This window comes from Gymnodraco acuticeps, unplaced genomic scaffold, assembly GCF_902827175.1.
Source record: "Gymnodraco acuticeps unplaced genomic scaffold, fGymAcu1.1, whole genome shotgun sequence".
In the NCBI taxonomy this organism is placed as follows: domain Eukaryota; kingdom Metazoa; phylum Chordata; class Actinopteri; order Perciformes; family Bathydraconidae; genus Gymnodraco; species Gymnodraco acuticeps.
In genome coordinates this window covers 2,014,219-2,030,424 of record NW_022990346.1, presented here as the reverse complement: position 1 = coordinate 2,030,424, position 16,206 = coordinate 2,014,219, and the positions used below count along the sequence as shown (strand labels likewise).

The 16,206-nt window shown below is 40.6% G+C and overlaps 1 protein-coding gene across 3 annotated transcripts in view; it reads left to right on the top strand.

The window, feature by feature from the left end:
• The first annotated feature begins 1,325 nt into the window (after positions 1-1,325).
• Positions 1,326-16,206, top strand: part of srgap3 (SLIT-ROBO Rho GTPase activating protein 3) — a 56,506-nt gene continuing 41,625 nt past the window's right edge. For 2 of the 3 annotated variants that reach the window (XM_034223709.1, XM_034223708.1), the window contains exons 1-2: positions 1,334-1,914; positions 14,053-14,248. In XM_034223709.1, the coding sequence (XP_034079600.1) occupies positions 1,851-1,914; positions 14,053-14,248 (260 nt within the window). In that variant the 5' untranslated portion in view covers positions 1,334-1,850. Of the gene's footprint in view, positions 1,915-14,052; positions 14,249-16,206 lie in introns of all 3 variants that reach the window. The other variant, XR_004569742.1, reaches the window with a different exon arrangement.

Here is a 16,206-nt window from a genome sequence, read left to right as displayed (position 1 = left end):
TAGCCATTTGCAGCCATTACTGAAAACCTAAAGCTTTTATAAAGTGTAAGTGGATATTATTCCTGGTTTGATTTTCTTACGAATGCCGTCCCACCTGTCAGCTTGAAATTATGCATGATATTTTGTGGTGCGGATGGAAATGAAGTGCAGAGGGCTTCTACAGTGTGGCAGTTTGCAGGTTGGAGTCACCTCACTGTGAGTCAAAAGCCTGTTCCCTCTTGAGCTGAGAAAAACTGAGGTGACAGGCACAAACCGAGTCCCATGGACTGTTAAAAACACGATGAAGCACCCAGATGACAGTATCTGTCAGGAAACACGCTCAGCCCCCGTCAGTACAACACTTTGACAATCTGCTTCATGATATGCATTTAAATCTGCTTTTTCCCTGCAGGAAACACATCTAGAGCTGAACAAGCCGGATTCATTTTTTGACACAAACCATTTAACAAATAAAATACAAATGCATATCTTTACAGTACTTTGAGAGTATTATTGTCATGGATTCATCTTGGTTGTGCTCATATTTCACATCAATAATTTGCAACAGTTTGTACGTTTTTATTCTCTTTTAAATGCGTACAAGGCTAAAGACATTTTTCTGCCCATGATATTCTTGCTAATCATCTATGATAGGAAGCCTCAGCTCTACCAACAGAGAAGAATAGGTAAACAAAGGGTGCAATGAAAGCATGTCAACATACCTGTTTGCAACAATGAATGGTGGTACAAAGGACAATTGACCTTTAAACCTTTAAAAAAACAATGCAAATACCATAGCAGTGCATTCATAGGCTAAAATGAATCAGTGGTGTTTCATACATGAGCTTCAGAGATTATCCTTCACAACCTCTGCTACGATGTGCCACAACTCATGAACAGAAGGGTGAAAATGTAGGTACAAATGTGTGGTTCCCATGGCAATGCAGTCAGAAGAGGGGGAAGTTCTTATATGGTCAGGATTATTTAACTCCGGAAACATAAATATGACAGGCCTACAGGTATGATACAGTATATGATGATGATGATGATGATAATGATGATGAGACGACGATTACATACATATTAAATGTCTATGTGTTTCTATGTGTGTGTGTGTGTGTGTGTGTGTGTGTGTGTGTGTGTGTGTGTGTGTGTGTGTGTGTGTGTGGGTGGGTGTGGGTGTGTGTATGTGTGAGAGAGAGAGAGAGAGAGAGAGAGAGAGAGAGAGAGAGAGAGAGAGAGAGAGAGAGAGAGAGAGAGGAGAGAGAGAGAGAGAGAGAGAGAGAGAGAGAGAGGGTGGGTGGGCGGGGGAAAGAAGGGGTGGTTGACAATATGAGGAGGCTCACGTGACGATCTTTTAAATTCCTGTTCCCCTGCAGCGCAATTTGTCAGAGCGAATGGTGTCTGCTTGCCTCGATGCTCGTGCGCATGTTACTTAATGTTCCGTTAACAATATCTACTACAATCAGGGTCTTGACTGCTTGAAAACCTCCATGGTTCGCCCGGCTCTCTTCATCATGGTGTTATTACAGTTGTGAGCTCGCTTGTGTCTTTTGTTTTTCCGGCTGAAGCTACTGAGTGGACTGGTACCAGGAGGAGGAGGAGGAGGAGGACTTGGTTCCCCTGCCTGAGGGAAAACCCGAGCAGAAAAAGACAATAATGCAACATTGGACTTTGCTCGTGTGTTATTTATGTACTGATAGGGTGTTTTGAACGGACTGCGGAAATACAACACATTATTGCTTTTGTTTTCTTCAATGCACGGCCACTAGAACAGAATACGAGGAAAGCGCTGCAACGTTACAAGATCATCACCTCAGACCCAAGACAGTCCTCGACAAACAGGGTGTAACCCTAAAACCCGTGGCAGGATGTCTTCTACGAAATACAAGAAGGATAAGGAGATCATAGCGGACTATGAGACCCAAGTGAAAGGTGCGGTGTGGATGTGATGTGTGTGTCCGCTCTGTGTGCATTGTCTCTGCATAGGCTGCCCATCCAACAGCCTGTTTGTCAGCCTGACTTCCCTGTATTTGTGTTGTTCTTTTTATTCCTGTAATATACTGCTTTCCATCTCTGGATTAGCGTTAAACCAGAGAGCATGCATTGATTGACTCTCCCCAATATGATAAATATGGTAAACCGTGACAGTCAACCCAATGACAAGAGGATCAGAGCTAGGGAAAAACCTAGCCCTTATTTTTGTCTGTATCTCGTGTGACAAGGATTGTCATTAATTCAACATCAGCCAAACGGATTTCTTTGTGCTGATGTTGATTTATCACAATGAGTGTTAGCTTTATTTTCTGCAGCTTTATTGCTGGGTAAAATGATCCCTGTTTTAAATCAGTGCAGTGCAACTAATTGTTTTACATTTAGGCCATTTATGTTGCTAACTGGGGATGTTGTGGTAGGCTCAAATGTAGGGTGCTAGATTTAATGCATTCAATTTATTAATATTCAGTGTCCTGTAATGGCGTGTGTGATTTCAATGTGGGTTAATTCAGCTGATCACACTCCACTCACGTTCTGCCTTTGATTCATAGTGATTGACTGTCTCCACCTGGCAACATGGATCAAACACTCTGTGACTTGTGTCTTCATAGACTCCTTAACCTGTGACAATATTTCAGAATCCTTTTAAGCTGAATACAAATATGCATTAAATGAATTCTGCTGTCTAGTTTGAAAGTGAAATGGCATACTGCACATACAAGCAGAGTAGACTGGTTATGAGCAGTAATTTCTCCAAGTGGAGCCAGGGTTCAGTTTGAAGGCCCCATTATAGCACTCTTACTCTCTGTGGTTTCACTAATGTTACGCCTCTGGGGCTTCAGCTGATCATCCCCCGAGTCATGTTCCAGTCCGGACCTTTAGATGCTCAGAGCGTTTGGCTTTGTAGGATTCCTCTTTAGGCACATTCTTCTTTGTATATACGCTGCTACCTCCTAGACTTTCTGTGGCTCTATAACCTCAGTTCTGTCTTGTGGCGTGCACTGGTCATTCAGAAAATGTATTATATCTTATTCTGCTGCTTTCCACTTTACTCCAGGCCATCTTTTGGTAATTCAGGCATCAATTATTTATCTTTGATCCAACTGTGTCATGGGAGAATTACTCTTGTTTCATTGAGCTAGGCCCTGTGTGCTGCCTCTTTGCATTAGTCAAGGCCCTTGAAGTGTGTGAGGACCAAGTTAATGTTAATTTATGGAGAACGCTGCTTGTTTCTCATTCACAGCTGGTGTGTTGCAATGCCTACAGACACAGAGGGCTCTGCTCCCACAATCCACCACCTCACAACAATGGAAATATTATGAATTGAAGCAGGCAGTGAGCAAACCGTAATGACATTCAGATTGGAAATTGCACCTGTCTTCCAGTGAGTTATTGCTTTATGGTTAATGTGTACATGGCACAAGGGGCCAAATCATCAGTGTGTCATTGATTGGGTCATAACAAGTTCGCAGGGTTGCTTTATTATGCATGGGCTAATAAATCCAATTTAAAAAAAAACTTGGTTTCAGCAGCAGTTTAACAACAAAGAAACGCTGCCAGTCAATATGCTATTTCAATATATATGCTCACATTAATAAAGGTGTCCTTAAATGTATTGGCTGCAGGTGTGGAAGCACAATGTTATATTTCCTCTATTGCAGTGTAACAAACCACTGCTTAAATCTTAACACACAGCTCTTAATGAATTCTTGACGACCCTTGAGGCTGGCTGCCAAAGCCGAGGTCTCTGAAGGACCTTGGGAGATGGTGTTCACTTTATTCAAGCTGTTCAGCTGGCAGAACCTGCATTAGCATGTGAAAAGAGAGGGCTCGTACGCTGAACAGAGAGAGCCTGACTGAGGAGCTTAAACTCTGTTTTGTAACTTACCACCATGTGGTTGCTGGACTGCAGCTCTGCCTCCTCCTGTTTGCCAGTTTAATAGGGAGCTTGTGAAGTGATGCCCTCTGGGCTCAACCATCAGCAGCTGTTTGACATTTACACTCCAGATTCTGAGGCTGAAATATGCCTTCAGTATAAACTCAGACTCCCACATCAGTAAAGCGACGATGAACTGAACCATCACGTTTTATTATATCAAACAGCGACCATAAGTTAACTGGTTGGCGCTTAAGAAAAAGAGAGGATGATAGCGGTGGAGAGAGGCAGTGATGACATGCACGGGCTATAACTCTGACTCCATTGTCTTCCACACAGCTCAGTTGTATTAAATTGGTCTTTTGTTTACATATTTTTGCCGTACTGTACTTTGACGTGAGGTACAGCAGGTGGCCTGTTCTATTGGCTGTGTTCCCTGAATCCCCCTCTGCAAAGATTTCTTATTCATTGCACGAGTGCAGCACAGTTTTACGCCTTCTCATTTTCTGTCTTACCGGATCCTTAGAAGTTGTATTTTTCCTGCAGCAATTTGCAGATAAATGTTTGATCAATGATAACACGTGTTGGCTTGATGTAGGAAAATTACACCAGCGTTAATTTGCCTTTCCTTGGTTTTCATCCAAGCTTCAAACTATAGCTCAGATCTTGGAAATGATTGCAGGCAACTGCTTCGATATATTCTTTTTAGTGTCCTCCAGAAAACACACGCACACACGCACACGCACTGACACACTTACACAAACTTGAGGTGATACTGAGAAGGAAGGGTGGGCTTTACACCTCTGGGTTTAGGTTTTTTCTTTTGCTGGTCTATGCCGGTTCCTTTTTCTGCCAGACTAAATTTAAAACAAATGTGACCTTCTAAGCCAACCTAATAAAAACCTGAAAGAAATTTGACCAGACAATATGTAAGTGCTCTGCATGGAGTGTGTACCTAGTGTGGTCTAAAACCATACCTGTCATCACTTACATCAAAATGAACATACTGTGTGATGTGTCGTGTTATATAATGATCCTTCTAAAGACCTGAAAAAGTGTTGCCAGTTTGGTTAAATGCTGATTAGATTTACGTGAGACACCAGGTTGGTCTGTTTGTTGATGCTCCAGGCTACAGACAGATCTGCTGATTGAGGTTAATGCTTAAAACTAATTACAGTTCTTTTATTTTATTTGGCAAAGCACCAATGATTACTCATCATGTGGTATATTCGAACTTTCCAACATTGAAGAAATACCTTATGATAGGCTTATTACTGGCACTGAATATGTTGGTTATGAGATGCTGAAAATGTGTCTAAATGGCATCAAAAGACATCAGATGTACCATCATGATGTGATGTTAGGTAGCTATTAGCATCCTGCTGGGCAGCATGTAGCTGTCCGTGTAAAAACGAACAGTGTAGGAGAGAAGTGGTGGCACTGACTCACCGGCAGCTTGTTTGGCAAACCTGCTGCTGAGTGAGAGAACATTTACGCGGAAATCTTCTATCGATTTAGACAGAATAATATGTTCTGCAACAGCTTGTTTATTTTACGATCCAATACATGTTGTGTTATATACTGGGTTGGTTTGTTTGTGTGCCTTGGTCGCGACGAGTCGAACAAACTGGCAGCTGAAGTTGCTGACTCAGTTAAGATTGCGTGATTTCATTCTATTTATATACACTTGGTCTTAAAGGAGAAGTTTGAATAAAACTCATATTCACTTTCATGCCGATGGATAGATGAAAAGGTTTAAACATATCTGGTGTGTTAGTTTTGAAACACGAGGAAAGCTAGCCTCGCTCTGTCCTTTCTGCATATAAAGGTCACTAAAAAACACGTTATAACTATTCACACAATACCTTTTTCTTGCCCCTCCTTCCTGTTTGTAGTTTTTTTGCTAAGCTAAGTTAGCCTAATACTTAAAATACACATATAAGGTTGGGATCAATCCTCTCATCAAATCTCTGTGAAAAAGTGAGTAAGCACATTGAACTATTCTTTATGGACCACATTATGTTTTATTAACAGGAACAAAATGTATATTTCTCATGGTAATATAAGAGCCAACAAGTCTTCATTATCTTATGTTAATTTTTCTTTTGTCTCTATCAAAGATGTACAATATATTAGCAAATGTGGCAACAAGTGTAGACATCACCTGTTATCGTAACCCTTCAAACACTTTCCTGCCATACTGTACCACATTATGCACTATACAATCGTTTTGTATCAGAGTCCTCCTGACTTTGCTGTCTCTGTTTTGGTGTCTGTAATTTCAGAATGATGGATGCAGCTGTCACTTAAGAAATTGAGAGTTTGTTCTGTCCATTTCACAAGAACTCAGTAGATAATCAGCCTTTCATAAAACGGGTGATCTGCCAGCCATGGATTATCATTTAAAACAGGCTCAGAATAGTTTTTTTGTTTGTGTGCTGGCATTGATGAAGTAGACAAGGGTTCATTGAGACAGAAAAACAGTTTCCTTTTATTAGTTATTTGGTGCCAGACAGTGCATGATTTCACTTCTCTTTGCTTTCAGTCTTGTGTGCTGAAAGAATACTGTCTGGAGAAGTGTAGCTGTCCACAGCATGATTGTGTTATGAGTCGAGTAATGCACTGCTGTTTGCAGGGGGACTAAATGTTCTCCTAAATGTATTTTGCCTTTAGTTGTGAAGATATACATAATGTTCGCAATTGGATATTGACACAAACAGCAGAAAATGTATCTGGTAAATATTGCCATCATGCTCTGTGTGCGAGAAATTACTTTGACCTCATTTGAAAGTGATTATGACTCTATTCGTGTTTTGTTTTTTAAGCATTCAAAATAAAGTTTCATAAGTGTATCTCCAGAAATTCATTGGGTCTCAAGGACAATAAAGTACCACAATGCCTACGACTTACCAGCTTTGAATAACACAGATGAAGGGAATACAATTAAATCTAAAAATTAAAGGGAATTATGACATTATTTGACTTCATTACCCAACAAGCATTCATGGTGAGATGAAGCAATAGTTGATACAGGAAAGAAACAAATTAAAACATACTTCCTGCTGAGAGACTGTAACCTTAGAAACAGAGGAAACAGGGAGTTAAAAAAAGAACTGACTATTTGATATACTAATTAGTTAAGCTCTTCTAGTGCAGGCATGGGACCTGCTAAATTAACTTTATTATGCACCCATGATTCACAGGTCCCACTATAGACTTTAGATAATTAAAAAGCGTACCTATTTGCAGCTCACAAATCCCTCTCACCCACCACTGATGGTAGAAATAGAAGCATATGGCACAGGTTCATTATTTTACACAAAACTGTGGCATTTTGTTACTTTATTGATTTAGTTACTGTAGAACATCAACTAATGATTCATTTCCCTTAAAGCCCAAGGTGTTGTATTTCATTGCTAGATTAGTAAAAAATATAACGTAAAAATAAACAGCAACCCTCTATGCTATTTATTCTTTATGATAAACAGTATAGGTTTATTTCTATTTCACAGTTGACTGTAATGATGGTGTCCCCCAGAATGTGCAGAGCATAAGGAGAGGCTTTATTCTCTCTCAATCTTATTTCAACTGAACTTTACTCTATTCCACCTACTTTGAGAAAGTGAAGAGCTGTCCTTGTGGTAATCTTGGATCACACACTACTTTATAATTAATAGGATCAATTGAGTCATTTAAAACGTCCATTGTATTTCTGATAACCATATGCGCTGGAAGTATTTTATTTGAATTCAATGCAATCAGTGTTCAGGAGGAAATAGTGAAATCAGTTTGATCGCTTTCATCAGTGGGAACCTCATCAGCTTTACATACGTAAACCATGTCGTACGTGCATCCTCACTCAATGCTTCCACCTGTCCACATCCATCAGACTCCACCTCTCCTCTGATAAGCTGCTCCCCGGGGACTGGTTCACGCCTGTGTTGCCATGGAGACACCATTCACCCTGGTCCTGCAGAGTTGGATCCTGGAAACGGCAATGATGGACAGCTAGACTCGGAAAGGGCACGTTTCCGGATGTAGTTGAAACGCTTGTGCTTCTCTGAGGCATCAGACTCGTATAATGTGCAGACACGTGACGGCGACACAGGCACCAGAGAGGAAATCAATTTCAGCCAGCGATAATTTGCACTGTGAAGCAGAGCAACAACTGATCGTTAAAGTTTATTTCACTGTCATCATGTGTTGGAAGTTTCCTTCAAAGCAGTGGGGTTTAGCGTTTATCATTGTTTTCGAGGCTCGTACAAAATAGCTCTTTATCAACAAGCTCATTGTAACAGATTGTTTTTCATGACAAGAAGCAGTTACCTAAATAGCTTTCCTTTCCATTTAGAGGCAAGTGAGGGGAAACCATGCATTAGATAAGCTCATTTGATTGATTTTTTGTTTGACAGAACATCTAGTAGAAAATCGAATAAATCAGCAGATAATTAGGAGGGGAAGATTAAGAGTGAGGGACGATCTAGAGACTGACAGCTGACATCTTGCTGTCAGACGCTCTGTTGGTTCACCTCTGCTCAGCCATTGATTGGTTGCAGATCCTGTTGTCTTATCTTTCAGTACATGTGCTGCAGCAGTCAGGGGTAAGGAGGTAACAGGCAAGATAAAGACAGACAGAGAAGAGCCTGCACTGACATCGGGGATGTGCCCTTGTGAATCAAAAAATTGCATTAATCATTAGGGGACTTAAAACGAACCAAGAAATGGGGGATTAATTTAACGACTGGAACTTGTATTATGAGTCTAATGAATAATACAAGTTATTAATGAACAGAGGGGATGAATAGAGGTCTGGATAAGGGTTATGTTTGTATGTGTGTCTGCTTTTCATGTGAATTTGTCTCTGCAGTGTAGAGCCCAGATACTGCAGAGCTGAGTTGGGGATTAGGTTAGGAAATATTTGGCTCTGAAGGACTTGTGTCTGGTGTGTATGCGTGTGTTACTGCAGTGCATGCTGATGTGAATGCCCAAGGATGTGATTTTCAAAGTGTTTAATACCTTGTGAGGCTGGTTATGATTTATAATTGATCTCCATTACACTGCGACATGAAGTTCTTTCCTCCACTCTGACTGCACCAATATCTTAAAACACGAAGAGGAATGACTGCTTCTTGTTGAGTCATTCAATCACTCGCAGGTATGCTAGACATAGCTGCAATCATTCGTAAAGAAGGCACAACATTCCACTGAAACCCCACTATTTGCGAGATTATATTTTACCCTCATTGCGCTGCAGTAAAACAATCCATCTTTCCTGCTCCTCCTCTGGCAGCCTGGCTTCCCCTGCTGCCCCCGGGATGCTCTGCAGAAAATCCCTCTTACTCACTGCACTCCATGTTATCTTGACTTCATTGCGTCAAGACATCACATGGCCCTCTTAAACAGCAGACTTGCAGGAAAATGCTGCAACAGTGCTTCACCACGAGTCTCCTGGATTGACTCCAGAAGGAGGCACAGATTTTATTTGTATAACCTCATAAGCAACGTCTTGTTCTCAGCCCATAAATCTGTCTGTCGTACATCAGAGGCAATTATACCTTTTTTAAGTGCTGAGAAAAAGGACATTCATTTAGATAAAGGCAAACAAAAAATAATTTAAAAAAAACATATTACAAATTAAGTTGAACAGAGGAGGCAAAACTCTTTCTGGATTATAACATGTTTTTTTGTTTGTATAGCAGAGGCTTTTTTTGCCTGTCCAACTTTCCAAACGCTATTTTTTTTTTACAAAATATGGCACACCGCCTTTGTTAAATCTTAGGTTAGGTTTTTTGTTTGTTTGTTTGTCTGCACCATCACAGAAAATGTCTTATGGGCAGGATGTAGCATGGGCCAGAAAGAAAACTTTACATTTCAGATGCAAAATACTTGTACTTTTTTGTAAGATCTGACAAAGCACTCTGAGAGCTCCAAGAGTTTTGCTTTTTTCATTTAGAATAACCAATATATGGAATCACTCAATAAAAACAACCCTAAACTCCAGCCAAACACAGATTCTCTGAACTTTCACAGCTGGACAAGGACTGTTCTGTGCTTGGTAAATAGGTCCAAAAAACCCAATAGCCTAAGCCAAAAAATATTTAGTTCTATTCATCATTCAAAAATGTCTCTTAATACTTCCATAGTGCATTTTAATGATTGAAGCTTACTTGCTCTGTTAATCAAATGCTATACAGACATTTTGAAGGAGTTCAGCTCACATATGATATTGGGTGGAGTGCAACAGTAGAGAGTTTTCACCAACCATACTAGGCGGTAACACAGCTGCCAATGCAGGATTTTGTCTCTAAGGGTCAAAGTTTAGGGATCTCCAACATTCTAGTATTGTTTTCAGAGGGTTTCCTGTGCTGTGAGGAGACAAGTGTTCACTGAGCTTTCAATTCCTGTCCTCAAACGGTGTAGGGCAATTATATTGTAAAGCAGGTGTCCAGTGGAAGGGTTAGGGCTATAACGGTGATGTATGGACTCGAGGTTGGGAATGTCATGAATTAATACTGTGTGCTCTCATATACAGTACATTTCATAATGAAGCTATAATTTACAGAGCAGCAGTAATGAACCACTGTGCAGAACATTATGACTATTGACCTCAGCGAGATAATCAGACTCGCCTAAGATCTTAAATTGATGATACAATTTGCATGAATGCACACAAAAAAACGTTCTTTCATCCCAACATGCTCTCCACTAAAAGAATTGTTGTTATGGTCCGTACGGACTAAATCCCAGTGGTCGGCAGACAACTCTTGCAAAAATATTGCTCCATCATTAGTTTAGTATCACAGAAAGACACTGATTACTAATTTGTATTTTGATTATTTCAGCTTTTGGGACTTACTTTTGCTTTTACTAAACAGTATTGCAAGGTTTAGAGGGAGAGGCAGTGTACTTTATAATTATAGCCTAATAATAAACAGCTCAGAAGCTGTTTTTTCTTTGTTATGGGAAACGACTAGAATGATACAGAAACCCCATTTTCCATTTCATATAACAGAACTAGAAGCAAAAGGTCCACAATAAGCTCAATTACACAAGACACCATCTAATTATATGATACTGTCACAAGGTCCTTCAATTATAGCCTGTTATAAAGCTTGAAATGATTAAATCATCATCCAGACAAATAATTGTGGTCTTGTTTTGGATGATCCCACCAGACTTTGAACATATTTATGCTGCTCCTCATCCCCCTTTTCTCCATCGGCCTTTTTATCTGAAGATAACCCCCAACTCGGTTCTCCACAAAAAAAGAAAAAGCAGATGGCTTCATCTTTAAATAGAAAGACATAGAGGCAAAACGCAGTAGGTCTGCCACCAATTATAGCTTCATGTGTAATCAAGCAACAACATGAATGTTTAATTTAATCACTTTGAATCAAATACATCGTTTCTTTGGTAGGATGCCCAAATAATCCCACCAGGACTTTGAGAATTTGCCTTGAAATCAACTCAGATTGTTCTCAGACACAGTTTGAAATAATGGGGTCAATAACAATAATAATACATTTACTGTTTTGCTTTTTAATACATGACACACTAATACTTTAATAGTCTAACTGGCTGCTAGTTATTTTTTCATTCTATACATTCAGTGATGTTCGCGTATGGGATTGTATTATGTGACCTATCTAGATTCATCTTTCTGTTGAAATGAGAAGGGAGCTGATAAGCTGAAAGTGGGGCATCCATGTTTACTGTAGCATTTTAATTTGTGGTTCAAAGCCTTGCTACATACATGTCAGAAAGGAAGCAAGGAATGAGGCTGTGGGTGCAGATACAAAGACCTTTATGCTAAGGATATACAGATAATATAGAAAATGAAAGATCCTAAATATCAAACATTAATCTTTTGAAGCACTTGATGTTTTGTGGTTTGCCCCACTAATAATCAGAATCCTAACTGAGAGTTTTATCTATGCCATAAACCGTGGTCATTGTATTTGTTTACATGGCAAATCAAGGAAAGGCAATTATGAACATCAGTCTTTTTCACTTTCACTTCAGGACTACATAAACATTCTCCTCACAGATCTTTTACATCCACAGCCATTGAACCCACTCAAAGAGCTGGGAGTACTTAGGGAATAATTCTCCAGTTTCTCTTGGTTCCTGAGAGGGAAGGGCACACTGCTGGTGTGCATGACCTATTTTTCCAACTCATCTGTCAAATGCAGAGCTGCAGCTGGTGGTTCAGAGTTCCCCTTTTGTGAAAGAATGTTTTCAAAAGTCCTCCTTTTCACTCATGCACATTGGTGTCACATTTTCCTGGGGCATTTCTCTTGGCTCGTCTGCTTTGGCACACTCAAAAAAAACACATCAAACAAGGAACATAACTGCATCTTTGGGAAAGTATTTCTGTCAGGATTGAAGAAGTTAAGTGGTATGTCCCACTAAAAACTGAGCTTTAAGCCCTCAGAGCTGAGAGGGAAAGGGAGGCCCCCGGGTGAAGGGGAGAGCTGGGACAATGGTTAACCACAGAGTGAAGCATGCCGCTCGAGGCAGAGGCCAGGCGGCACGACATCACAGGGAGAAAAAAGGCTTGCCCCCACAGCATCACTGTTGCAATTCAAAGTGATGGCAGTGTGAGTCTGCATGCATCCACAAGGAGGGCTTGGCTGACCAAATCACACCCCCGACATTATGGAAACACAGTCTGTGTCGCTGCAGTGGTTTCACCATTCAGTCAGCGGCTCATCTGCCTGGCAGAGTGGTGCTGCCATGGCTCATGTATAAATCTATCCTTAGTCCTTTCAATGACTCATGAATGTAACTCAAGGATGTTACAACATGCAATGACTTAGATTTAGGAAGTCCGTTTTTCAACTGCCGCTTTCAAGTGCATGGCCATGAAGACTTTTTGAAGACAAACAAATATTTAGGAATGGTGGAAATAAATTCTCTGCAGCACATAACACGATTGTGTATTCCTATTGCTTTAAATGAAGGACTTACACATACAATATACACACTTTTATCATCACAAAGTTCCTAAAGATACCAAGAATAAACACTGAAAGCATGAAGGTGCTTTGATGAAGCGCCGCTCGGTGTTCTGTAATCTTGGATTCTTGTCATTTCTTTTTACACTTGACACAGTACACTGCACTGAGGCAGTGTTTTGTATGTGATAACAAAACCTCTTTTATATGAGATGATCAAACAACATTTTGGTTTCTAATAAGAGATGCTCATTAGTGGGAGTTTTCCTTCCCATGGGAAGTGACACCACTCATCCTGTTTGCTGTAGCCTCTTCCATCAGGTTGCATTTCTGTTCTGCAAAATAGGCCTTTCTCTCTTCCTGAGTGAAGGCATGCTGATGACAGCACTACAAAGAGGATTCGGGTTTCTCTCCTGGGTTTCTACTGGCATGAAGGATCTGTAGTCTGCCTGGCAGCGTCTTCTTAAGGCGAAATGTAACCCTTATACTCGCTCCAAGTGGGGGAGTGCATTCGTTTCTCAATAAATCAGTTTGATCTCACAGACCTACACTCAACCGTCACTTTACAGCCTGGCATGGAGTTTCAGTGGTCATTCCCACGCTCAGCAAGAGGCTTTGTGCTGCTGATGATCTGAAGAGTATAATGAACAAAGCTCAGAACATTGCATTTCATGATGATTCACTGCATTCACCAAAAGTGTGTGAAGATTGTAGATGATTGCAGGACTGCACGGAGTGACATCACATGTTGTGCTTTTAATGCTTTTTCACAAATGTAAGACAAGTTTAAGCTTTACATGTATTTTCCCTTTAAATATTATTAGTGCACATTTTGAGTAGTGCAAAAAGTCTCATCCTAATGAGTGTATCAAAACTGATATTAACTATAACTATGTATGTAAGTCTTAAGTCAGCAGGTTTCTAAAGATGAGTCATCATGTTGTGTTTCGAACAATTCCTTTTTGGATTGCTTCATAGTGTTAACGAGTGTTTCTACTTTCTTTATATTTATATAACCTGTAGTGTTTAATTCCTCTTAACATATTTGTCTTCAATCAGAATCAAACACTTTCAGTATGTGTCAATGTAGAAAAAAATGTACCAATATATGGTTTGTCGAAGAAGAATATCTGAGAAAAATAATGATGTCTCATCATGATATGTTTTTGAGAATGTTGTGCAATGTTGTGACAGCAGAACAAACAGGCCTCTAATATGCTCTTTGTTTGGTGTTTCGATGCACAGAGATCCGTAACCAGCTGGTGGAGCAGTTCAAATGTTTGGAGCAACAGTCTGAGTCTCGGATCCAGCTGCTGCAGGACCTGCAGGAGTTCTTCCGCCGCAAGTCAGAGATTGAACTGGAATACTCCCGCAGCTTAGACAAGCTGGCCGAGAGGTTCTCCTCCAAGATCCGCAGCTCCAGGGAACACCAACAGTTCAAGTGAGTGTCCCTCCCTGCAGGCTGGAGATGCAGCCAGTTGCTGCTGAAACTGTTGCAGGTACTGTGTGTGTGCAAGGGCGTTGGGTTGGTTAATTGAATGGTCTACAAAAAACATAAAAATACTGACCTCATACGCATCCTCTTCTATGTGCATCTCCACAAAAACACTGCTAGCTGCTCTATTTAAAATATAATATCTGATTGATGTTCATAAAGCTAGTGTCCTTTCTCCTTTCAACATGTACTGTAGACCACAAGAAAGTGACTTTATCCCCCTCTCAACACTTCTCTATTTATAACCTGACTGTAGGACCCAGCCCTGCTGCTAATCACAGTGCCTTGTTTGATTACAGTGCAGAACTATACAACAAACGACTCCAACATGATCATGTACTGTAAGGGAATATCCATTATTACAGTCAACATCTTTAAGGCGTCTTCAAAGTTCAGCTAGTTCTGGGGCGATGCTGAGGATGCAGTTTATCAAAGAGGTTAAAGACTGTTAACACTTTCAGCTCTAGAAACACTGAAATACGCTGGTGCAAAAAAATAGATGTCTTCTGCACAGAAACAACCACTTTGGTACCATGCTCACACGGGGCATGAAATGAAGCACTGCAGTCCCAACAGTCCAGCACCTGGGGCGAGCAGGCAAGTTTATTTCTGTTAGTTTACTCTGGAAAACGGGACACTTACCCAACTGTGACCTGGCAGCAGATCTTAGACAATAATCTACATTAACATGTATTTAGTCTACGTTCTGATTTTGCAAATGGAACTGGCAGGACTGCGTTCCTCACATTTAATATTTAGAATCTTAAAGTATGTAATATGAAGACATCTATCCAACTCTTAAATGCTCATTGTTATGCGGCACGACAATATTATAACCAGCATGCTCAAATGAAAATAATATCAAATTATTATTGAAATCAAAATAATATGTTAACAGATTTTGTTATCAGGTGTGAACAGACTTTTTAGTCTGATACAGTAAATGCATGTACCATATGAATACTACAGTAATGTAAAACAGAAGGAACATAATTCCTGTATGTCATTCAATAAAATACAGTAAATGAATCAACAATTGGTACGTTTAATTACATTAGGGGGTAGTGCAAACTACTACATGTGCATATGGTTGTGCAGCATAGTGTATGCATGCAGTACCTTTCTGCTCTTATTTGGAGAGTTTGGACAACGCCAGTAAGGCTTCTCTGTGAGTTTACTTATGATGATTATTAAATACTTTTACTTGAGTTACACACTAAGGGCTCATTGGCTCTCTGACACAGAATAAGGAACGGTAGAAGTGTGTGTATAGAATGTAAATGTACAGTACACAGCAGAGCTGTGTGTGAAGTGGATGAGGATTTGAATTCGTAAATTGAGTCCAGATGTGTTTGAGGCGCTTCACTGTGCTGTCTTAATCTTGTAGTATGGCTGATATTAGACAGAGCTGTGCTGCAACACACTGGCTAAACCTTTGGACTGCACAGTGGATTTTTATCCAATCACTGGCGGCAGGTGTTATAGAAAAATACCGTATATAAAAATATATTACCCTTTATCCGAGATCCATCCATCCATCCATCCATCTTCTCCCGCTTATCCGTGGTCGGGTCGCGGGGGTAGCAGTTCCAGCAGAGAGCCCCAAACTTTCTTTTCCCTGGCGACATCAACCAGCTCTGACTGGGGGATCCCAAGGCGCTCCCAGGCCAGCGAAGAGATATAATCCCTCCACCTGGTCCTAGGTCTACCCCTTGGTCTCTTCCCAGCTGGACGTGCCTGGAACACCTCCCTAGGGAGGCGCCCAGGTAGCATCCTAACTAGGTGCCCGAACCACCTCAACTGGCTCCTTTCGATGCGAAGGAGGAGCGGCTCAACTCCGAGTCCCTCCCTGATGACCGAACTTCTCACCTTATCCCTAAGGGAGACACCAGCCACCCTGCGGA